The following is a 27,707-nucleotide window of genomic DNA, read 5'->3' as shown; positions in this document are numbered from 1 at the left end:
ACATAATAAGTCCAGGCAATGGGTTATGGGAAATGCAGTTCATGATACCCCATGGAGTCGGGAGGATGTGACATTGACATAACGTATGACCTCCAAGTGGCTGTCTGTAGCTTTTTGAACTTTACAAAAAAGCAGACGGGACAGCCACATTAAATATTAATCTCACAATCTATACCAAGTAACAGGCCTGAACGCTGCATAATGCATTCACTGAGGTTTCATAAACTGTTATTTCAACTCAAATGTTGCTGACTCACAGCATTTATAAATGTTTTTACTATTCATAAGCATGTTGTATAAGCAGATCACAACCTCCTTGAGTCATGCCTTTAAATAAAGTGATTCTGTTTAACACTGACCGGTTTGTGGGGCCTTGTGGCAGTGGGCCAGTGTAACTGGGTGTAAAAACCCAGAAAGAGAGAGACGGGCCATGGCACTGACATTCCTGGCTGTTTTTGCCAGCCGCTGGCCTGGGGCCAGTGCGTGCGGTCAGGCCATGTTTACATCTGTCTGGGCTTCAAGCAGCCACAGGTCTCAGAACAGCGCAGTGGATCGAGACAGGGCAGGGAACGACAGCCAGACAGTAAACATCAACCATACGCTGATGAACGTGTTGAAATCCAGCGGCCAAGGACGTTGCTCCTCAACCCTTCTGGTTTATTTTTCCTCTGGTTTATTGATTATTATTTCTGGTTTGAGCTTGCAAACGGATGCAGAACGAATGTGTAAGATTTGTGTTGATGCATGTCATGCGTTCATACCTGGAATTCAGTTCTATGTGTGTTCGTTAAACAATGGCGAAAGGGGAAAGAGAGAGACAGAAGGAAGTATAATGTGTTATTTGAGTGTTAAAGCAACAGTTCACCAAAAAAAAAAAAAAGACCTACAAGACCTCCAAATCCATACAAAACACAAAAAGAGGAATTTGAAGAATCTTCCCAAGGCTCTTTTATATGTTTTTATGTCTGTCAAGATTTTAAAAAGCACCATAAAAATAGTCCATGTGACTATTATTCACATGAAATATTGACGTCAATGACTCCAATATTCACCACCGGTTATTGCATGTTTTGTAACCTTACATAGTATTTGATTTTGGGGAAAGATTTTCAGATTTTCATTTTGTTTCTTCACAGATATCAGAAGACTTCATTACTATTACTACTAAAGAACTATTACCTGTAGTGGAAGAGCCTCTCCTCAATATTATTAACTCGTCTTTATCTTTAGGTCATGTCCCAAAAATATACAAGCTGGCTGTAATAAAACCGCTCATTAAGAAACCGCAATTAGATCCAAATAACTTGGCAAATTACAGACCCATTTCAAATCTTCCATTTATGTCCAAAATACTTGAAAAAGTAGTGTCCGCTCAATTGTGCTCTTTTTTGCAAGGAAATGATATCTATAAAAAATTCCAGTCAGGATTCAGACCGCATCATAGTACAGAAACTGCGCTAGTTAAAATTACAAATGATTTACTTTTAGCTTCTGACCAAGGCTGTATCTCAATACTAGTCCTACTTGATCTTAGCGCTGCGTTCGACACTATAGATCATATAATACTCTTGGATCGACTACAAAACTTCACCGGTGTCCAGGGACAGGCATTAAGCTGGTTTAGATCGTACTTATCGGACCGTTCTCATTTTGTCTGTTTAAATGGGAAAAAATCAAAGATAACGTCAGTAGACTATGGAGTACCGCAAGAATCGGTTTTAGGCCCTCTGCTATTCTCAATATATATGCTGCCACTTGGTAATATTATAAGAAAACATGGAATTAATTTCCACTGTTACGCTGACGACACTCAATTATATATTTCATCACGACCAGATGAAAACACTAACTCATCTAAAATGACAGAGTGTCTCAAAGATATAAAATGCTGGATGACGCGTAATGTCCTGCTATTAAATTCAGATAAAATGGAGGTATTACTTATTGGTCCAAAAAACTACTCACAAAACCTCTCACAATACAACTTTAATATAGACGGATGTCCTGTTACTTTATCCACAACAGTAAAAGACCTGGGTGTTATACTAGACCGCAACTTGTCGTTCGAAAATCATATTTTATATAGGTTACAAGAACAGCCTTTTTCCACCTTAGAAACATTGCTAAGCTACGTAACATGCTATCTATTTCTGATGCAGAAAAATTAGTTCACGCATTCATGACCTCGAGACTAGATTACTGTAATGCTTTATTAGCTGGTTGTCCTGCATCCTCAATAAACAAGCTACAGTTAGTACAAAATGCAGCTGCTAGAGTTCTTACTAGGTCAAGAAAATATGATCATATAACACCGATTTTATCATCTCTACACTGGTTACCTATTAAGTTCCGCATCAACTACAAAATACTACTACTGACCTATAAAGCCCTAAATGGTTTAGCACCTATGTACTTAACGGACCTTCTTTCGCCCTACAATCCACCACGTTCCTTAAGATCACTAAATTCAAGGCTTCTGGTCATTCCTAGGATATCGAAGTCCAGTAAAGGAAGGAGGGCGTTCTCGCATTTAGCTCCAAAACTCTGGAATGGCCTTCCCGATACGGTCCGAGCCTCTGACTCGCTGACACAGTTTAAAACTAGATTAAAGACGCTTCTCTTTAGTCAAGCATTCACATAATGCTTACCTTCTAGTCCTCTGTTATGCCATACAGAACCGTTTGCCACTGAAACTGCTTAACGCACCAGTGGGGCTCGACAGCCTTTTAGACAAACGGGTCGGCGCGTATGGTTGGGTTGCGGAGAGTTCGGGTTACGGAGAGTTTGTGAGTTATAACGGAAATCATTATGAACATCAGCTATGCTAATTATTTCCCATCTGCCTTTCTGCTGTTATCTCGGGACGCTTGTCCCGAGAAAAATGGCGTTCGTCAGGTCCAGTTTTGTGTCCAGCCTCTCACGGGGATTTCGGATGCCCCAACGCCTGTGATGAGACGACTCAACGCCTGTGATGAGACGACTCAACGCCTGCGATATGTTATGGCGCCGTTTGATTCATAAACAATATTTATATTTAAACAATATGAATGTAAGCCAGAGGAGAACTGGCCCCCGACTGAGCCTGGGTTCTCCCAAGGTTTTTTCTCCATCCAATCTGATGGAGTTTGGTTCCTTGCCACTGTCGCCTTGCTTTTGGCTTGCTTTGAGCTTGCTCAGTTGGGGTTATTTATTTAGTGTTTAGCAATGTTGTTGATCTGTGTTGTGCTACTTACATGTTATCACTGTGAAGCTGCTTTGATACAATCTGTATTGTGAAAAGCGCTATATAAATAAATGTGACTTGACTTGACTTGACTTCATGGGTCGTATGTTACGATTCTCTTTGGCGCTCAACGGATATGGAAAAAGGCAGCATGAAGATTCTTCGAAAATTCTCTTTTTTGTTTTCCCAACAGCATTCGGTTTGCTATGAGACTCTCTGGGTTTAGGATAAAAGGGAAAGGCAGATATAAAATAAAATTAGAATTATTAGAGGTTTAAAAAAAAAGTTTGTTCATCTTATTTCCATAGAGACCTGAGGGAAAGCGCAAGAGGAAGCGGAGGGAGGGTGGGATGGGGGGCAGATGACTAAGATGAGGCGAGGCATCATTTCTTTAGCTTTCTGTGATTCATCTGGGGAAATGATATCCACAGCGGATCAGAAGCCAGAGAATGATAGAAGAGCGGCATGAAGGAAAAAAAAAATAAACGATTAGAACAAAGCCGCAAAAACAAAAGCGAGACTGTCCAAGATTTTGATTCTCTCTCACACCTTTTAACTTTTATTTATCACTCCATGTTTTCCATTTCTCACTTCTGTATCACTTGGACTTATTTCTTGCACTTTGTTCACTCAGTGTTTTTTTTAAAACAAGAAAAAAAAACTATAGTTTAACACTTTGTAAAGAAAACTTGAATGGTACTTATCCATACAAGAGTTGCCAACATGATGCTTTGGTGTGTGTCGCAGTATTTTATGTTGCTAGGGTGTTCTGGATGGCTCTGTCTATTCTGCTCTTAAAGTGGTGTTATAATGTCCTTTTCACAAGGTGTAAAAGATATCTCTGATGTCCCCAGAGTGTGTAAGTGAAGTTTTAGCTCAAAATATAGGGTCTGAGTCCACCTTTGTCGAGTCCAAGTCCGAGACCAAAGAGGGCCAAGTCGGACTTGAGTTCGAGTCCGAGTCGAGTCCGGCCGAGTCCATAAAAATTTAAATGATTTTAAATTGACAAAGACCCACCCCTCTTAGTTACTGTTGCTACGTCCGACAAGCCGTTCCGTTCTCACTCCACATGTTCTCACACAGCCCATTCTCACCCCCAAGGCGTCACTTAACTGACGCCTTGGGAAGAATTTGGACATGCTTCAATATCTGACGCTTTAGGCGCCCTTTAGCGTCAGTAAGATGATGCCCTAGGATCGCGTGTACCCTACCCCCACCCCACACCTAAACCTAACCGCGTCCTCTAACTGACGCTTTCCTTTAGCGTCAGTTAGATGACGCCGTAGGATCGCGTCATGTAAGTGACGCTAAAGGGCGCCTAAAACGTCAAATATTGAAGCATGGTCAAAGGTGACGCCTTGGGGTGAGAATGCGTTGTCTCACACACACACAAAAAAAGAAATAGAGAGAGAAAAATATATTGAGGAGCAAAGAGAAAAAAGGTATTTGCAAGGTAATGCTCAAGAATGCAACACGATGCATTAAGAGCCAGGGGTACACTTTTGAGCAAGATGATGGTGATGTTTAAATTTTTATTATTTTGTTTTACATGCTAATATCTTTTTCACCCTCTGAAGGGCAGGACTAAATTAATTATTTGTATTTTTTTTTTTTTTTACAAATTTACACCAATTTACATCCAGTTCCAACAATTACAAAAAAAACAAACAAACAAACAAAAAAAAAAAAAACATTACCATTCAGGTAATGACACACAATATTAAAATCAAGAAATTTCTCTTGGATTTTGTGTTTGTATTTTGTCTTGTGGACTAGGCTATTAAACATATGTTATGTTTAAATTAAAAGCTTTTTCAGTACTGAATAGAAACAATGTTTTTATGTTCATATTAATAAAAAAATACATTTTGGAGATTCTGAAATGTAAATTTATGACTTAAGTCTAAATGTAAAAAAAAAAAATCATGCAATAGTTAGTCACCAAAATGTTGCTATGGTTACTGTCAATCATCACAATTTTATGACTCACAGGACTAAAATTTAGCAGATTCACTCCCACATTTAACTGCATTTATCACTCTTTTTAATTTACACTGTGAACGAAACCACTGGTGCTCTAGAAGCACGAAAAACAAAATGATTATTTAGATTGTCAATAGCGCTCACTTTAAGCCATGGTGCACTCTCTCTAAAACTCTTCTCATAAACACTATAGTTATCCGCACTTCACAGTGAATCTTTCATTTATATCGTGTCTAGACTTTGTTTATGAGGGGATTTGCAAAAGGATAAAGCTCGAGCTGATTCTGAACCTACATTTTGAGCCAATTCTCTGCATGTTGACTCTAAAATGCTTCTGATTTGCCACTGCGTTCATGCGCTTAATATACATGTCTGTGATTGGCTACAATGCTCCACGCAAAAACAACACAAGTAGTTTCGTTTCATTTTTGAATAATGTGTCCTACAGTGCCTGGACTCGACTGGACTGACATTTTTTCCGAGTCTAAAATGTCAGAGTGCGTGACAAGTCTGAGTTCATTCAAAATTGGACACGAATCCGGCTCGAGTCCGAGTTAGAGTACCCCAACTCTTCAAAATACCCCACAGATATTTTTATAGCATGTTAAAGTTGACACTTTTTGAGCAAAAAAAAAACTTGTTTTGTGTGTGTCCCTTTAAATGCAAATGAGCTGCTGCTCCCGGCACAGTGGGCGGAGCTTCAAGAGCTTGTGTCCTTTTACCTCACACACACCGGCACTGAAAATTTCAAAAACTTTTACGTTCAAACCGGAGTAAGACAATGATGAAAGACAAAAGAGAAGTGACGACATGTAGAAAGCAACAGGACATTTCTAAATGGTTAGTTGATGAATTTATGTTGCTTATGTGTAGTTATTTTCTATTCATTGATTAGCATATTCTGTCTTCATAATCTATTAAATCGTATTCCGGGGCGGGGTTTATGTAAATTTTAGGGTTAGTGATGTCACTAACCTGGGAGGAAGCTTGTGTAGTTCCTACCAGCCGTTTGTTGTAGTCCTTAAAAAACGATTTCTTTAAAAGCAAATATCTTCCTTTGCTTTTAACTTTGAGTGTTGTAAGATGTTGTTTATGCTCAAACAGCAACATTACCCACTAACTAGAAAAGTGAAATCATAATCAGCCACCCCTTCAACAGTAGCAAGGTTTGTATTTTGTATTTGAACTTCTGTTTTTGCAGTAGCTCTGTATATTTCTATGGCATCACTGTCGAAGAGTAATTAAGCTGGTGAAGTGGATTTACTTATTGTAGAGGTAACAAAAGTTCATAAATCCATAAGATCTTACCTTCATGCTGACCGAACACGAGTGCAGCGCTGAAAATGGGCGGAGCAAAGTTCTAGAAAGAATGGAAAGGTTTCAAAGATGTTAAAAGTTCTTGATGGAACCATAGGTGCACATAAGTGAAGTTCACAATGTAATTTCGGGAGGAGTGAACCCATCTAATCTTTCAATTAACTGCTGGAGCACATAGGCAGCCGCTCACCTTGCTCTGGCATCAGCTGTTTTGGGGTCCGTCCCACCTCCCCAACTCCACCAACATAATTTAGGCATCTTGCTACCATACTCATCATCTAAGCATTAGTAGTCGCACTGGGGGGTAAATCTAAGCTTGAGTTTGTCACAGGTGTGTGCGGGTAGAAGAAGGCAGACGAGGCAAAATCTCCAATTCAAATAAACTACTCCAAATATTTTCTCACAGGTACAGACAGGCAGGATACAAACACACTCAAACATTTACAATGACCGACAAGGACTGAATAACTGAGCACAAATGAACACTAATGAGGTGAGGACAGGTGACATAGTTGATAATTGAGGGATTGAGTTCAGGTGTGAAGACAAGAAGGATTCTGGGTAGTGTAGTGAAGACTAAGACAGACAGGTGCAGATGAAGACTGTGACAGAGTTGAAGCTGCTTCCTCGAGCCCATCCATTACTGACAGCAAACTAAATACGGTTAAAGATTAGATTAAAGATTACATGGGCGAATGAACTCATGAAAGAACCTTTATTTTTTTTTTTATTAAAGAAGGAAATCAATTTGTACCTCAAGAATTTGCACAATTTGACGCACAGTATAATTTAAACATGTTTATGTTTAATAAACACTTGTTTACTACTTAGGGTAACACTTTAGAATACGGTTCCTTCGTTAATGAATAACTACACAAGAACCAATGAGTAACACAATATTAACAATAGTAACTATTATTAACTAACAAGAAACCTGAAAATATGACTGTGGTTTTTTTAGGGGGTAATCAATTTGGGGGAAATAAAGATGACCAGTGTTTATGAGCTTGCTGATCAGAAAATGAGTTGACTATTAAAAAGAACAGATAAACACCAGTTCACAAATAAATAGTTTAAATTGTCACTGCCTTTAGTTATTATTTTGCATGTTTCAAACACTAACTTGAAGAGTTTTATACTAATTTTTAATAAATAGAACATTAATAACATTAATATTAATGTGTTAATGTAAAAACACAAAATAGAATTGTATTTGGTTTCTTTTTTGATATGATGTATATTTAACCAGGAAAATGTGACAACTTCAAGTGTAGGCTAACTGAGACATGATTTTTATTTTTATTTTCCTTTAATAAATCCAGAACAGAGGACTATTCCTCCTCTTTTCAGATTCAGAACACCACTGAATTTACATGAAATTAACTCAGTTACATTTGTTTACTGTTAAAATCTTTATTTTTGACAGATTATTCTTTATACAGCTTTGCAGATCAGCCCAAAACAACTGACATGCATGTAAACTAGCACTAGAGGGCAATATAATACAGTACTGGAGAAAAATAAGGTACCCAGCATGCACAACAAAATCAGTGTACGCTATTTTCAACAGCTTTACATGGTCAACATTAAATAGCATTTTGGAACAATGATTTTGAGGCGAGTTAAAATGTTGATCTTAATGTTTGGATGCGGATCACAAACAGTGATCTACATTACGGCACAGAGATGATGTTTGTCAAACGTGAAACGTTGAGATGTTGGTCTATATACACGCAATTTGACTTCCAACAACAGAGGGCAGTCTGTGTCATAGTCCACCAATGCCCCTGTAAGAAAATCACAAGTTCTTTAAATAACTGTCACTTCTTCTGAATGTTTGAGAGATAACGGAGAAAAAAAAGGCTCTTCAAATAAAAAAAAAATAAGACATTCAACAATCCCCTTCTCTCTGTGACCCTTTCTGCATTTCTGCACCATTCGTGGGTGAAGAGCGCCTCCTCTGGTGACTTCACTCCATTGACAGCTGCACACTGTCTGACTGCGACTGCTGCTGCTGATCATATTTACGAGCTGGGAAGACAACATACAACATTTGAAAATACGACCTACGACGACCTAAGACTGAGTTCATCCTCAGGGATGCTGAAGACTAGTCTATTAAAAACCTGGATTTTTCAACAGTTTAGGAAATGTTTTGCAGATCGAGTTTCTGGCATAGTTCTCATAATATTCACAGGCTTTACATTAAAACACATGTATAGTGACTGAAAGAAATGATACAAATTTTCAAAATGGTAAAGATAGCTTTTTAGGAATAAATACAGGGTTTTGGGGATTGAGGACCTTTTAAATTGCTCTTAAAACACTCCAAGTTGGAGATGTCCTCACAGAAGACTGAGAAAAGAGATGATGCTGAATATTAATTTAATGAGAAATTGCACATAAATTTAATGAGAAAGTGCACAAATACATTTAGAGAAAGTCGAAATGTACATGTGTGCAGTAAAAGGCACAATATGTAAAAGTTTTGGATTCAAATATCCAAAAAACAAACACTAAAACAATATTTTTTTGACTTCTGTAGGCTACTTACATTAACAATGTTTAAATCCAGAGAAATCAGCTATTCTGACCAGTGTAACGGCCTATGTCATTGCATCGCCTGTCAATGACCCTCGATTTACGCAGAAACCATTGAAAAACCAAAGATGCTTTGATATATTATGCATTTTATTAGGCAAGTGAGCAACTGTTAGAAAACTTTTAGCAACCGAACAATACTATTATTATTATTATTATTATTATTATTATTATTATTATTATATAGCTAGTTCAACACAGAAGTCTTATTGTATGAATCTCTTGTTTCACTGATTTAGCAAAAGTTATAACATAACATAACTTTCACACATTCAAATGTATTTTAGGAGAAGGTGGATGTTAAACTTTAACTTTAATGGTAATTTTAATCATAAAAGACCTTATGCACCAGAGAAACGTGGGCGCCGTCCTCTTTAGAATATAGTCTTTGAACTTCCGTTTTTGCGGTCACTTTGTATATTTCTATGGCATCGCTGTCGAGGAGTAATTAGTTGGTGAAGTGGATTTATTTATTATAGAGTTAACAAAAGTTATCAAGAGCATTGTAATGTTTATCATAAGCATTGTAATGCAGATGTCATAACAAATGTCGACCGGGAAATTTTTTACGAGCAGTTCATTCATACCTATGCAAGATCACTTTGAAAATAGACCGGAAGTCAAAAGACAACGAGCGCAGTGCTGAAAAGGGGCGGGGCTAAATAAGGTCTATAAAATATGCATAAACAACAAAGCGAAAGGAGTGGTAGTGGCCGACTGTGGCATATAAGCATGATAAAAACAGCAATGTTAATGTCCAAGGCTCTTGACTCTGCCTTGCTTCATAGCATAGGCTAGTAATGTTAATAAAACTTTAATACATTAGCTCACCAATAACCACGATTTCTGCCTGAGTCCCATCGGACTGCTTTCCATCGGCTGTGGAGGTGAAGACGACAACTCCCATGATTCCACCCTTATTCACGGCAACATCAAACTACGCCTTTGTCATTGTTTTGAAAAAGCGACCTCTAGACAAAACTTACATACTGTGCCTTTAAAATGTAATGGGGTGAAAAAAACATGTAGCCAACATGATGATAAACAAATGAAAAATGTAGTGAGAACACAGTTCGGTAGGGCAGCAATTTAATGCAGCATTACCTGAACTGTGAAGAGTGCTAGACTTGTTTTATTAGTCTTGCTAAAGTGGTGAATAATGCATAATATCCAAATATGCATTATTTTAGGATAAATAATTAGAGTATTGCCAGAAACTAGATATTACCTACCTACCATATCAACTTTTCGAAAGGATAAGATACATACACAGAAAAAAATGAGTCCAACCCACCCAGTGAATACATTTCCAGTTGTTGTCTTAGCCGGACTTTCTGCAGACTGTCGTAGAAGTTTGGCTCTGGTGCACTACCGGCTGCTGGTGGAAGCGTAAATATACGCATTATCTTCCTCTTATTTCTTTAAAAAATAAAAAATAAATAAAATAAAGTCAGAGAGAGAGATTATTATGTTAGAGACGTATTATAAGCGCTTTGTGTAAAAGATTTAATCGAGACAGCTTTTACGTGTCATTGTGATCATGTTTACAGGTGCATCATCGTGCGATGATGAATATGAAATTAAATAAATGGAGACTTACTTTCTGGCGTACATAAGCAGGGCGAAACTGACCAAAATAACCAGCAGGTAAACATTAGTGGCCTCATTCCAGGCTTCATGGACTGAATAATCCAGAGATTCCTCATCTGCCATCACCCCATACCCAGCCATAATCACGCGTTTATTAAAATGCAAAAAATATACAGTCTACATATGATGTAAAAATGGATTGTATCTTATCAGACAGCGACTCCAACAATAACATTTACTTCCGGATAAGCAGAGAGAGTGGCGCAGAGTAAAGTTCAAAATAAAAGTCCCTGCAGAGTGAAACTGTTTGACAGGATTTCGACTTGTATCACTAGCTAATCAAACACTGGTTATCGTCTCTTTATGAATGATCACAGAACATGTTGGGGAAACAGATCACAATATTTTTCTAGTTATAATAATAATAATAATTTAAGAATAATAACTCTTGCTCTTCACGCGCACACAAATACACTCTTACTTTGACACTGTTTAATGGACTCATGAGAAGGAAGCAGAAGGAAGTCAAATCAAGTCCATAAAATGTTATCATTGGTCGATCGGCAATGAGGCGTGTCAGAGCAAGACTAGCTGATTGGCTGCCCGTCAGAACACGTGACTGTCTATCTCTAAAATAAACACAGAGAGCACCATTGCATGATAAAGTTTAACAATGTCGTTACGAGGTGCTTTTAAGCTTATTCACCGCTCTAATTTTGGAATAATGGTGAGGTTTTTATAAATTATTTAGTTTTATGAACTGTGACGTAACAATAAATTGTTTTAAAGCGTCAATAGTTTCACGCAATACCTGCACCTGTACAGAGTAACCGTTATGTCTTTCTGTAACGTTAATTGCTTGTAATCATAAACACTTTATTACTCTGTAATTGCAGAACTTGGATTATGACTTCTTCAAGTTGTTTATTAGTATTTTGTGGACGATATTAACGATATCAACGATATTTGCAGTACTCAGTTTCCCAAGCTAGCCGAGTTTGTGTGAAAATAGCAGCTCCTCACACACGACACAGAAGTTCAGAGGACATCAGTCGCTATCCAGTGCCAAACAAGAAGAACCTGCCATTTGACATTGTGGAACTGATGGAGGAGGTTGAACAGAAGGTTTGACCTCACATAAACATTTAAAGAGAGAGTTCAATTTTATTTACTTGCTCTAATGTCTTTTAAAACCCATATGGCTCTCAATGACACAAAATATGATGAATTTTGTGTTTCTTGTGTGTCATCTACAGGGAGGGTTTTTGCCTAATGTCTTCAAAGTTCTTGCCCATCGTCCTGATGAATTTCGGGCTTTCTTTTCTTATTATAATGCCCTCATGAACAAGGAAAGTGGTACGAACTTTTTTATTCATGCTTCATTTTCGGAAGTAGTTCCTTTTATATTTAATGAATCTACATCTATACAACATTTTATTTTTTTAATTAGCTTTCAACCGGTCCAAGATTAGGATTTGCTTGAGTAATAAGTGTTCAATATAGGAAAATAATTCTGGAAAGTTGTCTTTTCCTGTAGAATAGGAACGTTTTTAATACGTTTGTAGCCCTCAATCGGGTCACGGGGTCTATACGACCCCAATCAAATTTTACTTAATAAAAAAAAGTTCCCTTCATCTCAGTGGAATAAGATTTTGTGACTTTTCATCCATTATCTATCTATACACACACAAAAAACTGGGCTTGATTTGGTTGTTCTGAAGGTATGTAAAAAAAAAAAATGTTTACACTTCTGGTCTTTGGGGTCAATATGACCCCACATTGAAATGAATGGGAAATGTGAGGAATATATATATATATATATATATATATATTCTTCCTGTGTCAAAATAAATAAATAAATCCGGCATTAATCTGACATTTTTACACAGAAATGAAGGCCTAGTACTAGAGCATAAATGCAATGTATCATAAAAAATAATATTTCATATGCTAATGGTGTAGTTGAGGAATTGTGTGGTATATGGATACAAAAGTACTTTATATCTCCAAAAACAGAGCATTAATGAATAGATGAGAAGTAAACAAAAAAATATACTTGTATGTTATTTGTATGATTAAAAATGTATATTTTTTTGTACAATTACTCAATCAATTGTTGGGGTCATATAGACCCCTAAGCCCAGAAGTGTAAATGGGAAATCAAGACCATTTGAAAGTTAAAAAAAAAACGTTTGTCACATCACAAGACTATTTAAAAATGAATAATAAAGGCACAGTAAAAAAATCAGGATGATATAGGTTTTATTGTACTTTTTTGTAACAGGTGGTCTGTCTAAAGCAGATCGGGAACTGATCGTTGTTGCGACCAGTGCTCACAATCATTGCTTGTATTGTGTGGTATCCCACAGTGCATTGCACCGCATCTATTCCAAAAAACCCTTGCTGGCTGATCAGGTACCTAAAATTTTAACAAAACCATGTAAAAATAAAAAAGTCAGAGAATCATATAAATAATATGAAATGATGTTGAAAACTGAAAAGTGAGAATTATTATTATGATTATTAGGCATATAATTGACTTTACCGGTACTGTCCTGACCCACAGGTTGCAGTTAATTATGGGGTTGCAGATCTGACCGCCCGTGAGAAAGCCATGCTGGACTTTGCTCTGACCGTCTGCAGGAGTGAAACAATAACTGAAGAACATTTCAGCACCCTGGAGGCTCATGGTTTTGACCGGGAGGATATTTGGGACATTTCTGCCATTGCCGCCTTCTTCGCCCTGTCCAACCGCATGGCCCATCTGACTGACATGAGACCTAACACAGAGTTTTACAACATGGGTAGAGTGCCAAGAGACCAAGCAAAAGCCTCTGATGGGCAGGTCAAGGGTGAATAGACTCATATTAGACTTTGGATCAAAGTTATAATATAACACCAAAAAAAACCTGTCAAATAATCATTAAGCTGGTTGTTAAAATCGGGAAAGAAAACAAGTTTCACCCTAAATCTCACCCTAAGTGGCTTCTCTAACACTTTCACTGCTGTTTGCACATGTAGATTTTGAGTTTTAATAGTTACATTTGTTTCAGTGTTCGTCCTCAAAATTATATCAAAACTTAATGTAAATAAAAAATGCCACAGTTTATATCTCACATTGCAGACTTTATTTCACACAATTGATATAAACTCACAGTTTTGAGTAAAATGGGCTGAATTGCGAGATTTCCATTTAAATTTTTTATTCGGTGGCGGAGACTAGCTTCTATACTGTACAATAAAGAAGTCCTTGTTTATTTAAATTGTTTAGACCTTGGCCGATTACCGGTATATATTAAAAGGAGAGAGAAGATCTGAATATCCACAAAACGGAATGTGGATTAATGGAATTAATTAACATGAATATATTTCTTATACAGTCAGATAATCATCTCATTTATAATGTTTATAAATCTGTGAACAATTTTACTGCCTTTATTATCTGGGTTACTCTTTATTTTGATAGTCCACTTAGTAACTTTGCAACTACATGTCAACTAACTCTTATTAGAGTAATAGTAGACTATAGGTATATGTAAGGTGGGAGGAGTTGGATCTGGATCCAACTCCTCCCCATGGATTTCATGTTCTGCAGTGAGGACCATCTCGAAACATTTGTGGCAGGACAATGCAAACAAATTTTAATATAAAATGTGAATCCTGTTCCATGCGAGTCTTTTCTGAAGCGAATTTTAGAAGTTAATAAATAATCCCTAATAATGCTACTACCATTTGCTTGAGTGACACCAACGTGGATATTTGTCTTTTCTCTAAAGTACACACTGAACTCTGTTTGATAGGCTTTTAACTCACAGTCTGTACCCTCACATGATTGTTGGTTTGTTGACATTTAAAAAAAGAAATTTAAACTAACAGTTTTCTTTGTCTATGTACATGTTAAAATAAAATGAAAAAAAGAATCACACAAAGACTCTTATCTATTTTCACACATGCATGCATTTTCGTACATGTGTCACTTGTGAGCCACGTTAAAAAGAGTCATGAGAATACCCTACTTAATGTTTAAAATAATTTACTAAACTAGTATTTCACCACAGTCTTGTCTGAGAGCACAAGCCAAAACCCAGCCATAAAATATGATAACTTACCCCCATGTCATCCAAGATGTCCATGTCTTTCTTTCTTCAGTCGAAAAAAGAAATTAAGGTTTTTGATGAAAACATTCCTGGATTTTCTCCATATAATGGACCTCAATAGGTGCCAAACAGTTCAATGTCCAAATGAGAGTTTCAGTGCAGCTTCAAATGGCTTTAAATGACACCAGACGATGTTTAAGGGTCTTATCTAGCGAAACGATCGGTCATTTCAAAAATAGATAAAAAAGTTTACATTTTATAAGCACAAATGCTCGCCTTGCTCTGTTCTGTGATGTTCGTTCGTGACTCTCCTTTTCAAACTCTTTCATCAAAATGAACAAATCATTTTTTCGAGTCATTTCGTTCATTCAATGACTCTCAAAAAGATTTGTTCATTTTGATGAACAAGTTCAAACAGGAGAGTCACAAACGCGCATAACAGAACAGAGCAAGGCAAGCATTTTTGCTTATAATTTTCTTAAAGGGATAGTTCCATCCATCTTCTTCCGCTTATCCGGGGCCGGGTCATGGGGCAGCAGTCTAAGCAGAGATGCCCAGACTTCCCTCTCCCTAGACACTTCCTCCAGCTCTTCCGGGGGGACATAGTCTCTCCAGCGTGTCCTAGCTCTTCCCCGGGGTCTCCGCCCAGTGGGACATGCCCGGAAACCTCCCCGGGAAGGCATCAAGGAGGCATCCGGAACAGATGCCCGAGCCACCTCAGCTGACCCCTCTCGATGTGGAGGAGCAGCGGCTCTACTCTGAGCTCCTCCCGAGTGACCGAGCTTCTCACCCTATCTCTAAGGGATCGCCCAGTCACCCTGCGGAGAAAGCTCATTTTGGCCGCCTGTATCCGGGATCTTGTCCTTTCGGTCAAGACCCAAAGCTCATGATCATAGGTGAGAGTAGGAGCATAGACTAACCGGTAAATCGAGAGCTTTGCCTTACGCCTCAGCTCCTTCTTCACCACAACAGACCGGTACATCGACCGCATTACTGCAGAAGCTGCACCGATCTGTTTGTCAATCTCCCGTTCCATCCTTCCCTCACTCGTGAACAAAACCCCAAGAGACTTAAACTCCTCCACTTGAGGAAGGATCTCTCCACCAAACTGAAGTGAGCAAGCCACCCTTTTCCGACTGAGGACCATGACCTCTGATTTGGAGGTGCTGATTTTCATCCCAGCCGCTTCACACTCGGCTGCAAACTGTCCTAGTGCATGCTGAAGGTCCTGGTGTGAGGGGGCCAACACAACAACATCATCCGCAAAAAGCAGAGACGAAATCGCGTGGTCCCCAAACCTGACACCCTCCAACCAGGCCCCTGGCTAGGCTAGAAATTCTGTCCATAAAAATCATGAACAGAACCGATGACAAAGGGCAGCCCTGCCGGAGTCCAACATGAAACGGGAAGAAGTCTGACTTACTACCGGCGATGTGAACCCCAGACCCCAAAGGACCCCAGACCCCATATTGCCGGTGCACCCTCCACAGGCCGCCTCGGGGAACACAGTCGAATGCCTTCTCAAAATCCACAAAACACATGTGAACTGGTTGGGCAAACTCCCATCAATCCTCCAGCACCCTGTAGAGAGTATAGAGCTGGTCCAGTGATCCACGGCCTGTTCCTCCTGAATCCGTGGTTCCATTATCGGCCGTATTCTCCTCTCCAGTACCCTGGTATAGACTTTCCCAGGGAGGCTGAGAAGTGTGATAGTTGTGTCCCCCTGTAGTTGGAACATACACTCCTGTCCCCCTTCTTAAAAAGAGGAACCACCAACCCGGTCTGCGATCCCCCAGAGGCACTGTCCCCGACCACAACAACCACCTCTCCATGCTGCAGAGGCGTGTCAGCCAAGACAGCCCCACTACATCCAGAGACTTGAGGTATTCAGGGCGGATCTCAACCACCCCGAGTGCCTTGCCACCGAGGAGTTTATTGACTACCTCGGTGACCTCAGCTAGGGTGATGGACGAGTCCACCTCTGAGCCCCCAGCCTCTGCTTCCTCAATAGAAGACGTGACGGCAGGATTGAGGAGATCCTCGAAGTATTCCTTCCACCGTCCAACGACATCCCCAGTTGAGGTCAACAGCCGCCCATCCCCACTGTAAACAGTGTTGGTAGGGGACTGTTTCCCTCTCCTGAGGCGCCTGAAAGTTCCTCCCAATCAAGCCCCTCCAGGTGTCACTGTCATTGCCCACGTAAGCGTTGAAGTCCCCCAGTAGAACGACAGAGTCCCCAGTTAGAGCACTTTCCAGCACTCTTCCCAGAGACCTCAAGAAGGCCAGGTACTTTGCACTGCCGTTTGGCCCTTAGGCACACACGACAGTGAGAGACCTATCCCCGACCTGTAGGCGTAGGGAAACGACCCTCTCGTTCATCGGGGTAAACTCCAACACATGGCGGCTGAGCCGGCACACACACGCCCGGTGGAAGCACTGGGCAGACAGAACAGCTTTATATAGGCTGTTATACACTCACCGGCCACTTTATTAGGTACACCTGTCCAACTGCGCGTTAACACTTAATTTCTAAGCAGCCAATCACATGGCGGCAACTCAGTGCATTTAGGCATGTAGACATGGTCAAGACAATCTCCTGCAGTTCAAACCGAGCATCAGTATGGGGAAGAAAGGTGATTTGAGTGACTTTGAACGTGGCATGATTGTTGGTGCCAGAAGGGCTGGTCTGAGTATTTCAGAAACTGCTAATCTACTGGGATTTTCACGCACAACCATCTCTAGGGTTTACAGAGAATGGTCCGAAAAAGAAAAAACATCCAGTGAGCGGCAGTTCTGTGGGCGGAAATGCCTTGTTGATGCCAGAGGTCAGAGGAGAATGGCCAGACTGGTTCGAGCTGATAGAAGGGCAACAGTGACTCAAATAACCACCCGTTACAACCAAGGTGGGCAGAAGAGCATCTCTGAACGCACAGTACGACGAACTTTGAGGCAGATGGGCTACAGCAGCAGAAGACCACACCGGGTGCCACTCCTTTCAGCTAAGAACAGGAAACTGAGGCTACAATTTGCACAAGCTCATCGAAATTGGACAATAGAAGATTGGAAAAACGTTGCCTGGTCTGATGAGTCTCGATTTCTGCTGCGACATTCGGATGGTAGGGTCAGAATTTGGCGTCTACAACATGAAAGCATGGATCCATCCTGCCTTGTATCAACGGTTCAGGCTGGTGGTGGTGGTGTCATGGTGTGGGGAATATTTTCTTGGCACTCTTTAGGCCCCTTGGTACCAATTGAGCATCGTTGCAACGCCACAGCCTACCTGAGTATTGTTGCTGACCATGTCCATCCCTTTATGACCACAATGTACCCAACTTCTGATGGCTACTTTCAGCAGGATAATGCGCCATGTCATAAAGCTGGAATCATCTCAGACTGGTTTCTTGAACATGACAATGAGTTCGCTGTACTCAAATGGCCTCCACAGTCACCAGATCTCAATCCAATAGAGCATCTTTGGGATGTGGTGGAACGGGAGATTCGCATCATGGATGTGCAGCCGACAAATCTGCGGCAACTGTGTGATGCCATCATGTCAATATGGACCAAACTCCCTGAGGAATGCTTCCAGCACCTTGTTGAATCTATGCCACGAAGAATTGAGGCAGTTCTGAAGGCAAAAGGGGGTCCAACCCGTTACTAACATGGGGTACCTAATAAAGTGGCCGGTGAGTGTATATTGTACCCAAATAATACATTACTAGTTATCGAATTGGCTGCTCAATCACACTTTTTAATCGATCCGAAATTTCAATCTGATTGAAAGGGAAGGTTTCCTTTCATAATCCAATCGAAAGAAGAGAACATAAACACTTGATCGAATTGAAAACTGAAACTAAATGCACTGCGCATATGTGCAATGATGTTCGGAAAGAGCTCCAGCCGGCTCTGAATTGTCAAAAAAACCTCTCAAAATGCTGGCTGTGGATGCGAAAAACACAGAAAATCGAACCCGATCCAAATAGTTTTATGACGGACGAAACTTTCGGAAGGCGGTGTGCAAGCGTTATTGACATAACATGAGGTTGATTTTTTTTTTTTTTTTTTACGTGCGAAAATTTCGGATGCGAATTTCGGACTCGGTGTGCAATGGCCTTAACTCTAAAATTAATTATATTATTTTTACCAGTGTTAACTCATTTAAGTGTACCATCACACTTAAAAAAATATTTAGTTTAACACTTATTAGAGTTAATATTTATTTAACACAATATAATGTTTTATGTGGAAATTACTACACTGAACACCATACTCTTGATTTACTGCCTTTATTTGAGCAAATCCATTTGGTTCAGACTTGAGAAGTTACCTTCAACCGCTTGCTGCAGGACAGTCATATGTGAAGATCACAAAAACAACAGTATGAGGCATAAACTGTGCAGCAGCAGGGTCGTGTCGTGGCGCACTTTTCAAAAATAACTCCAGGTGTAGTATTAAAACCATAGACTGTAAAAAATATGGACAAAGCGTCTGTGACGTTACCCATAGGCTTTCTGAAGAACGGGTTTGAGGCTGTTTATGGGGGGTATGGGTGGTGGCGCCATACTGGAAAATCTTGGGAAATACAAAATGTTCAGAAAGGATACAGAGGTGGTATGATCTGTCGTGTCAGATCATGGCTGAGACGTCAAACTCACTCGGCGCAGCCCGTTATCAGCTGTCAATCAAAGTTAACAGCCCTTATTTGTCATATGTTTTATATCTAAATACGATCTAAACTAATGGGTTAGAAAAAAATTCACCCCCCTCACAGTTGTTAGGCACGCGTTACATATTAAAGATTACAATAAAAGTCCGTGGGACCAAACTGTAAAAACATGAATTTATGCTGTGAAAACTGACCTTTTAACATGGAGTATATGGACATTTGCTCCCTTTTGGGACCGGCCTCTAGCGGATTTGAGATGGATTGCAGTTTTTCGCACTTCCGGGTAGGCTTCATGTTTTAGATTAGAATGTAGCCACTCTGTTAAAAAACGCTCCTGAACATCAATGAATGAATTCCAAAATAGAACACAGCCAGGGAGTGTCCAATAACACAAACTACTGTAGTCAGAGTTAAAAAAAATAACTCAAAACAATTAACTCTTTCACACTTTTTGCCTATAACTCATGATTTTTCAACTCCTGAAATTTGCTGTGTATGAAAAATTAATTTAATTAATTTCAAAGTGAACTATCCCTTTAAACTTTTTTTATTTATTTTTGAAACGACCGATCGTTTCTCTAGATAAGACCCTTATTAATTGTCTGGAATAAACATTGTCAGTTTTTATTAATGATTTATTTACATTTTTGTAATATTACAATTATTTACAAATGATTCACAAACTTTATTACATTCACCATAATTCAATGCCATAAACAGTGTAAACATCACATTTCCCCATTTGTGTCGGGAGATCTAGTTCATCTTCTGGCCTGTAAATCTTCATACTGTAAATGGAAAACACACTGTATTAAAACCGTGTGGTACAGCAATTACAAAAGGGTAGCAAGCATATATGATTAAAGGTGATTATTCATAGATTTGAATGTGTGCAAACCATTATACATTTATTTTATGATTTTCTAGTGTCAAGGCCCATTCAGACCACCAATAACAATAAAGTTATCGTTTTAAGTATGAAAGAAAGTGCTATAACAGTACAGAGAAAAGACATGGTTGGAATCACTTTCATAACTTTTTTTTTCAGCGGATGAACAATAAAAACATTGACAGCCAATCAGAATCCACCCTGCTTTAAAAAGCTTGGGCGTTTGAAGCGGCAGATGGCAAACCTGCAGCGTGCTTTTTGTCAATGGTGTGAACGCTTTTATGGTTATCATTCTAGGTGTGAACGGGCCTTTACTCAAAAATACTCATGATTACCTCATATTCTGGTGGAGGTGCGCTTGGGACTGGACTGTTGTTTGGTAGAAGTGCAGCTGTGACTTGGTCGTAGGTTGGTGGAGGTGTAATTGGTACTGGATGGTAGTTTGGTGCGGATGTAATTGGTACTGGATTGTAGTTTGGTGGAGATGTAATTGGTGGATTGTAGTTTGGTGGATATGTAATTGGTACTGGATTGTAGTTTGGTGGAGATGTAATTGGTACTGGATTGTAGTTTGGTGGAGATGTAATTGGTACTGGATTGTAGTTTGGTGGATGTGCATTGGAAAATAAACCCCACATTGGCAGAAGTGCAGCTGATACTTGGCCACCTGCTGTTGGCATCGTGTACAGGACTGAACCTGGATGTGCCGTTGCAGAACAGTCCGGCTGGCCCATCAGCACAATATTGTTGGCAGGCAAATCGGTATTCATATAACTGACCGTGACAGGTCTTGACTAAGAGAGAACCAACATAACATTTATTATACATTTATTATACATCTATTTCATCTTTCATTCATTCAGTTTTTCTCAAGATGAATGTTTTAAGCTCTTGATGATTTTTACCTTTGGTTTACAACAACAGGGACAGAAGGTTGCGGCAACAGCAAGAGAGAAGATTAATATCAGAATATCACATAACAATAGGAGATGGCAGGACAAACTCTGATTGAAAAATAAAGAGACAGTGATTATAATCTAAAATATGAATCAAAAACCTGTTTTCATATCTAAACAGTAAAGGGTGGATTAGTTCCCGGCTATGTTACACTGTTGTAGACTGAAACTTAGACTGTTTTATGGATTGTAGATTTGGAAAAACAAGAATTTACAGTAAATCATTTTAATTTAGACACACAGATACTGTATGTAACTACTTACAAAAAGGATATGAAAGTGAGAGTATAGGGAGAAAACCGCAACTCCAAAATTTACACAACTGAATATTTTAGAGACTTTTACCTACAAGACAACAAAAAACATAAAATATAAACATAAAATTCCCCATATACCAACTTATTAAAAAGATTAGCTTGTTGTCAAGCCGATAAAGTTGACACTTACCAAACGTGGTTTACATGTGATTGCAGCCGATAATATTAGAGCTCCAATTATAATGAACTGCAGAATTGAAATGGAACAAAATATAGTATCTGTTCATTGTATAATGTTGTACTGATATTGAAATGATTGACTTACAACAATTGGTGACCAGAGAAGAAAAAGCCTATCATTCCAGATTGTCAAACCAAGTGCTGATAAACCTATCAAGATTTCCAATATCTGTGATAAAAAAACATAGACACAAAACACAAGCAAGGTGTTGACTTTATTTAACTTTTACTTACTTTATATAACCAAAATAACAAAGATTAACACATGAGAAGGTAAAGCGCATACAAAGGTAAAGTAAAACTTAAACAAGATGATGATGACAAAACAACTATAGCAACAGGAACAAGGGGAACAAAGAACATCTCAAACTAAACAGGAAATTAAGAACATGCGAACAAAGAGTTACAGAAACAAAACAAAATGTTAAAAAAGTGTGTTTTACCCCCACAGCCATTGGCTTGATCCTCAGGAACTTGGAGACGTCATACTGCTGCTGGTAAACTTCAGTGCTCATCATCACATCAGGGGATTTTGGCATCTTTAAACACACAGAGTCTCTTTACATGTCTTCTTTTTCTAATAAGCCAAAGCCTAGTTCCTAGAAACCAAACGTTACTATTCACGCTTTCGTTCCTAAAACTAGGAATCAAGATTTACCTGAAGAGTTGCTTCAATGTGCAACAAAGTGAAAGAGTCACTATGGAGCTAAAGAATGTGAGGCGTACAACTGACAGCTTTTACTTAATCAGTTTCATGTGTTAAAATAGTTCTGGTCTGAATATCAGCACAGCTCTTTTAGACAATTTAGCCACAATGCTTTTTTTCTTTTATACAACAGCTCAGCAAAATATAGAGCAACTGCATGTTTAACTTTGGTTGCTTCTATATCCCAGCCAGGGGTTACCAGATTACCAGTTACCAGACAAGTTCAGATTTGAACTTGTTTTACATTAAAACTTGAAAACTTCAAAAGTGTGTTTCGAGTTCTTTACAATCCAGACGGCCCAAAGTGCACATAGTTAAACCAAGCTCAATGCCACAAGGCTATAGATTGGTGCTGGCCCACCCAAACAACACTACCAGAGTATATCAATGGCCTGGCAAAATAAGCCCAGGCAAAAGAGCCTAGCATGTAATTTATATTGCGGATTTGACTCACTTTTTCAGTGATTATTTCTTTCTGTGAAATAAATGGATGATGGGGAAATTAAACCAAAGACTTCCAGTAACAAGCTACTTTGTCCAATGATTAGCGAGTAGCACAACGATCACAGTTTTAACGTCACATTTGTAGTAATGGTTTTCCACAGTAGTGGTGTTTCGTTCCTGAATAAATCAGTAATCGCTTAAGTGAATGATTCAATAAAAGATATAAACAGTGTTGTACCTCACATCTCTATTTCCTCTGCTAACCCAACACAGTCTTTACAACTATTGAGAATAGTGCTCAAATATCATTCTAAAGCCCCTTATGCGGTGTGTAAAGGAAACATTTCTGAGCAAAAATAATTCATAAAAATTGAGAGATTGCACGCTTTACCTAATATTGGTGCTGCTCTTGTCTTTGATATTCCAATTTTCATTTTCATTTTCATTCAGAAGGCTTATATCTGTGTGAAAACAGACTCCTCCCTCTGCCCCTCCCTCAGGCAGTGTAAGTGAAACTCATACAGTGAACATGTCAGAAACTCAAAAATATAGCACAGCACAACACAACAACAAATATATGTAACACGTTTTTCTGTATGGCTTTTTTCTCACATCAATTGCAATATTTCAGTGCACCATATCATTTCATCTAGTCACTATGAAGAATTGCAGGATGTTGCAAAAGATCAAAATCTGTAAAAGCATCATCATGTTAACAGACTTTATATATGCTATATGCAGCATATATATGCTATTGCAGGTCTGGTAGTGAATAGGCTTTATGCACAACTTACTTCCGCATTCTCTGTAAAACAGGTCGCATCGCTTCCGGTCCAGGTCTTTTGTATGTGCTTCATGAATTTTTTTGCGGTTTTACGCAAGATAACTTAAAAGGAGCGAGCAAAGATTAGCATAACCAATATCCCTCACATGTGCAGATTGATATTTAAACGTTTTATATTTTTCTTCTTCACAGTAAAGTTTAGATATTTCAATGGAATAAAGCGGCAATAACAAAGTGAACTAGTTAGGTTAGCTGATTACCTTAAAAATCCATAGATATCGTAGTCAGTTCTTACGGCCGTTAACACTTTCTCTGACAAGCGGATGCGATGAGACCCGTTTTCCGGTTTGATCACGTGACGCACGGCATAAAGCCTATTAAGCCCGGTCTACTTTTATCTTCTCACTTCACACTCTCATCAACACCTGCTGCTCTCTGGTCTGAAGTCTCAAAGCTGCCCAAAGACAGAACTCAGCTGATTAAATTCAATTCAAGCCGTCTTCATTATTAATCATGAACAGGATGTGAAATGCTAAATAGACTTATAGGTCATTTACATGCTTCTGTATCTGCAAGCAATCACATCATTACCACATGGTGTTAACTGATTGGTGATCCTGCAGCCAATGAGATTGCTTACTTAACATTTCAATGGTCGGATTCAGTGTTGTGCTGTATGTTAGTCTTTTTATATTTGAAGAGTTCAGATGCAAAAGCCTCTAAATGCCATTTGAAATTTTCTTCTTTAATGATGATTTATGTCAAGCTTGTATACAGTATTTAAGTTCAGTGATTTCACTTAAATGGCAATGGTAATTACCTATTAATTGTTATTTAAGTGAAATTACTGAACTTGAATATACAAGTTTGACAAAAATCATCATTAAAGAAGAAAATTTCAAGTGGCATTTAGAGGCTTTTGCATCTGAACTCTTCATTTACTCTGAAACCCTCCACCTTCCCCAGCTACACCTGCCAATCTATGGGATTTATATATATATATATCCATACAGCATATCTAAGGCCCTGTTAACACCTGCTATTAAGATGCGTTTAAGTTGATCAGATTTACAAGTGGACGAGGCTAAATAAAGGTTGGGGTGTCTAAAATGTTTTGAGAACATGAGACTCAAACTTCAGTCAAAGAATGAGTCAAAAACGCATTCAACCAGATTGCTTTCGTAGTGTAAACGCTCATGTGGTTGAATGCGTTCGAACAGCCACAAAAGACCCTTTCTCTCCTCCTACTGGCCTACTGCTTACCACTGTATTTTGCACCATGTATTTTTCCTCTTCCACAGTCAGTGATGCAGGGAGTCTTGTGATTGGTTTTCAAGCCAGCCAGTGGGAATTTAGCAGCCTCATCTCTGATTGGCTGGAATTATGTCATATTGTAACGCTAGGTTGTGTTGAGCACGCGAGCCGTCTGCGCTTCAAGAGCGCTTATAGCTGGTATGAGAGGAATCGAAAAATCAAAATATTTTCTTATCTGCGAGACGAACATTTCTCCGCAAAACTCAGTTCACACGCTTGCAAAATGCCCTCTTGCATGCTCAAAATTCAATCTTGCACGTGCAGAATTGTGACAAAATTTTAACCCCATATATCTGTACCTGTAATTTCATACAGGCCCAAGGCGAGCTACCACCACCAAATCAGGCCACAGCTACTGATAGCGAGCGACGTGTTGGATACCCCTGCTCTAAAACAATGTGAGAATAATCATTTTGAGCTTGTAATATGTGTTGTGTCTGAACGCGTTCAATGAACGATAGTTCATGAACTCGTTCCTATTGTGGGTGAACGTGAACTGAACGTAGCCTACTGTATTACTGCCTGATGAATGTTACAGTGAACTCGTTCATTCAAGTGTCTGTGAACCGAGGAGCGAGGAGGCGTCGTAAAATCATTTAAAATGGTTTTATGAGGTCGGTGAGGATGGGAAAATCTTACACGTCTGTGCAAACTTTGCCCGTCGATAAAATGATTGTTATCTGTGGTTGTATATGGGCTGTGGCAATAATAATAGCCTAATAATAAAAAAGAAGCTCGCAGCAACATATGGAAAAAAAGAACTAGTTCATTTTTGAAATATGAACTGAACTAGTTCATTTTAAAATTTGTGAATTGAACTTTGAACTAGTTCATGTAATGAACTTGGTCCAACAGATTGATAAGAAGGTTTGCTTTGATATGTGCAAAGTCACTAATTTGCCTGAGACACTATACATGTGTAGAAAGAATTATTTGTATTTCAAAAGCAGTAATTGTTTTTCTAAGTATAATAAAAGGAAATGTGCCTTTTGGGGGAAAAAAACATTCAATATAAAAGTGTTGTATAAAGAAAAAAAAAGCAAATATGACTATCATCACAAAGATGTTGTGTATAAGAAAAAGACAGAAAGTTTGTAAAATTAACTTCATGTCAGAAGGACAGCTCATGAAGAACCAATCATAAAGTAATGTTCAAATTTAGAGGAACAGTTCAGAAGAAACGTTAATAATAAAGATTGAGAAGATTGGATCAGTTGTGCTCCATTTTTGGAATACTTAAATACAATTTTTTTTTTTTTTTTGGAATACTTGATGCGGCCCTTGCTGACCCAGACTCTATCTCCAGCGGCCCCCAGTTAATTTGAGTTTAAGACCCCTGCATTAAGCAGTTTGTGTTTCTCGCTCGTTCTCGCTCGTTCTCACTTCTCACGAGACTTCTATTACCAACTTACCGGGACGATAGTCCTCATGTTGCACGGATGGTTTTCCGCCTGGGGACGCTGGGGGCGACCGGGGAAAGCCCCCCATTCTTCACATGCTCGTCCCTGGTAAATGAAAACAAAGTGGCTGAAATATCTTTGCATTGTAGAACACAGCGTCTTCTCGACATGATGCTATGATGAAGTATTTTGTGTAGACTTCAAGTTTACACTTCCGTCTGCGCCCGCAGTAACTGTGCGCGGCCAGTATGTTTCAAAAAAACAAATCAGTTTCAAAACAATTCATTTCATAAACTCAGAGTCGACTCTCACTTTTGAAAGACAATAACTTTATATACGGTGCACTTTCAGATATAAATCTTTGCAGGATGTTTTCATTCCCTTAGAGCTATATTCCACACCATATGAACAGTCATTTTCAAAAATCCATGATGGGGCTCTTCAATCAAACAGATCTCGATCCACATTGACTAAAATACATACTATGGTAGTCAATGGGGAATGAGATCGGTTTGATTAAAACATTCTTCCAAATATCTTTGTGTTTAGCAGAACAAATAAACACATAGAGGTTTGGAACAACATGAGGGTGAGTAAATACTGACAGAAATTTTCATTTTTGGGTGAACTAACCCTTTAATATTCTAAGCTAACCTTACAGTACGATTGGAGTGAAAACAGTTTTGATATTGTTTTCACTCAATACGTTCGGTCTTGTTGCAGTCAGAGCAGAAACAAAATCTGTATCTACCTGATGTTTTTCCGTCTTCTACGGTCGTGTTCAATGTAAATTGTGTGAGCTTTTTGTGGAAATTTTGTGGAAATTGATGAAAGTGGCATGGGAAAAACAGGTTGTGCCCAGAGCATGGCGCAGAGCAGGTGGAGTCTTTATGCCTAAAGAAAAAGATGCTACAAGCATCAGTCAGTTTCGTCCTATTTCACTATGCTGATTTTCTTCAGCATTATTGCCCAGAGATTGTCCACCTACCAATTAAAGAATGGCTTCATTGACACTTTAATTCAAAAAGCAGGCATTCCAGGGTTCTCAGGATGCTTAGAACAAATTCAGTCAGCAAAAAAGGAGAGGAAGGAGCTCCATGTGACATTCCTGGATTTGGCTAATGCATATGGATTAGTGCCACATGAGCTTCTGTGGGCAGCATTCGTTTTTTTCAGAGTACCAATGTCAATAACAAAGTTAGTGAAAGCCTACTTTGGACATCTGCAATTCAGTTTCTCA

At 38.9% G+C, this 27,707-nt stretch overlaps 3 protein-coding genes across 4 annotated transcripts in view; 1 reads left to right on the top strand and 2 right to left on the bottom strand.

The window, feature by feature from the left end:
- Positions 1–7,224: 7,224 nt before the first annotated feature.
- smim19 (small integral membrane protein 19) lies at positions 7,225–10,965 on the bottom strand. The gene is made up of 3 exons (XM_039675324.2): positions 10,725–10,965; positions 10,419–10,543; positions 7,225–8,554 (listed from the first exon to the last, which is right to left on the bottom strand). The coding sequence occupies exons 1-3, from the start codon at positions 10,853–10,855 to the stop codon at positions 8,493–8,495; spliced, it is 318 nt and encodes a 105-aa protein (XP_039531258.1). The 5' UTR covers positions 10,856–10,965; the 3' UTR covers positions 7,225–8,492.
- A 317-nt stretch (positions 10,966–11,282) lies between these two features.
- Positions 11,283–13,830, top strand: LOC120481594 (uncharacterized). The gene is made up of 5 exons (XM_039675323.2): positions 11,283–11,441; positions 11,687–11,839; positions 11,971–12,070; positions 12,999–13,129; positions 13,281–13,830. Exons 1-5 carry the CDS (start codon positions 11,388–11,390, stop codon positions 13,572–13,574), a joined length of 732 nt encoding a protein of 243 aa, XP_039531257.1. The 5' UTR covers positions 11,283–11,387; the 3' UTR covers positions 13,575–13,830.
- A 6,397-nt stretch (positions 13,831–20,227) lies between these two features.
- The window catches only part of LOC120481592 (uncharacterized), a 16,767-nt gene continuing 9,287 nt past the window's right edge, over positions 20,228–27,707 (bottom strand). The window contains exons 2-9 of one of the 2 annotated variants that reach the window (XM_089134764.1): positions 26,480–26,572; positions 22,263–22,358; positions 21,905–21,988; positions 21,770–21,826; positions 21,587–21,667; positions 21,272–21,370; positions 20,702–21,160; positions 20,228–20,265 (exon numbers count right to left, since the gene is read on the bottom strand). In XM_089134764.1, coding sequence (XP_088990890.1) covers positions 20,239–20,265; positions 20,702–21,160; positions 21,272–21,370; positions 21,587–21,667; positions 21,770–21,826; positions 21,905–21,988; positions 22,263–22,358; positions 26,480–26,497 — 921 coding nt within the window. In that variant the 5' untranslated portion in view covers positions 26,498–26,572 and the 3' untranslated portion in view covers positions 20,228–20,238. Of the gene's footprint in view, positions 20,266–20,701; positions 21,161–21,271; positions 21,371–21,586; positions 21,668–21,769; positions 21,827–21,904; positions 21,989–22,262; positions 22,359–23,360; positions 24,444–26,479; positions 26,573–27,707 lie in introns of those variants that run through there. The other variant, XM_039675318.2, reaches the window with a different exon arrangement.

Source organism: Pimephales promelas, chromosome 9, assembly GCF_988280905.1.
Source record: "Pimephales promelas chromosome 9, fPimPro1.hap1.1, whole genome shotgun sequence".
NCBI lineage: Eukaryota > Metazoa > Chordata > Actinopteri > Cypriniformes > Leuciscidae > Pimephales > Pimephales promelas.
Note: the sequence above shows the minus strand (reverse complement) of the source record. Positions and strands in the feature narration are given on the sequence as shown.

Coding starts and splice junctions, on each gene's coding strand:
- LOC120481594 (XM_039675323.2), top strand. CDS start 11,388: ATGTCGTTACGAGGTGCTTTTAAGCTTATTCACCGCTCTAATTTTGGA. Junction 11,840..11,970: donor TGGAGGAGGTTGAACAGAAG/GTTTGACCTCAC, acceptor TGTCATCTACAG/GGAGGGTTTTTGCCTAATGT. Junction 13,130..13,280: donor AACCCTTGCTGGCTGATCAG/GTACCTAAAATT, acceptor CCTGACCCACAG/GTTGCAGTTAATTATGGGGT.
- smim19 (XM_039675324.2), bottom strand. CDS start 10,855: ATGGCTGGGTATGGGGTGATGGCAGATGAGGAATCTCTGGATTATTCA. Junction 10,544..10,724: donor CTGCTTATGTACGCCAGAAA/GTAAGTCTCCAT, acceptor TATTTTTTAAAG/AAATAAGAGGAAGATAATGC. Junction 8,555..10,418: donor ACTGGAAATGTATTCACTGG/GTGGGTTGGACT, acceptor TTGTCTTCCCAG/CTCGTAAATATGATCAGCAG.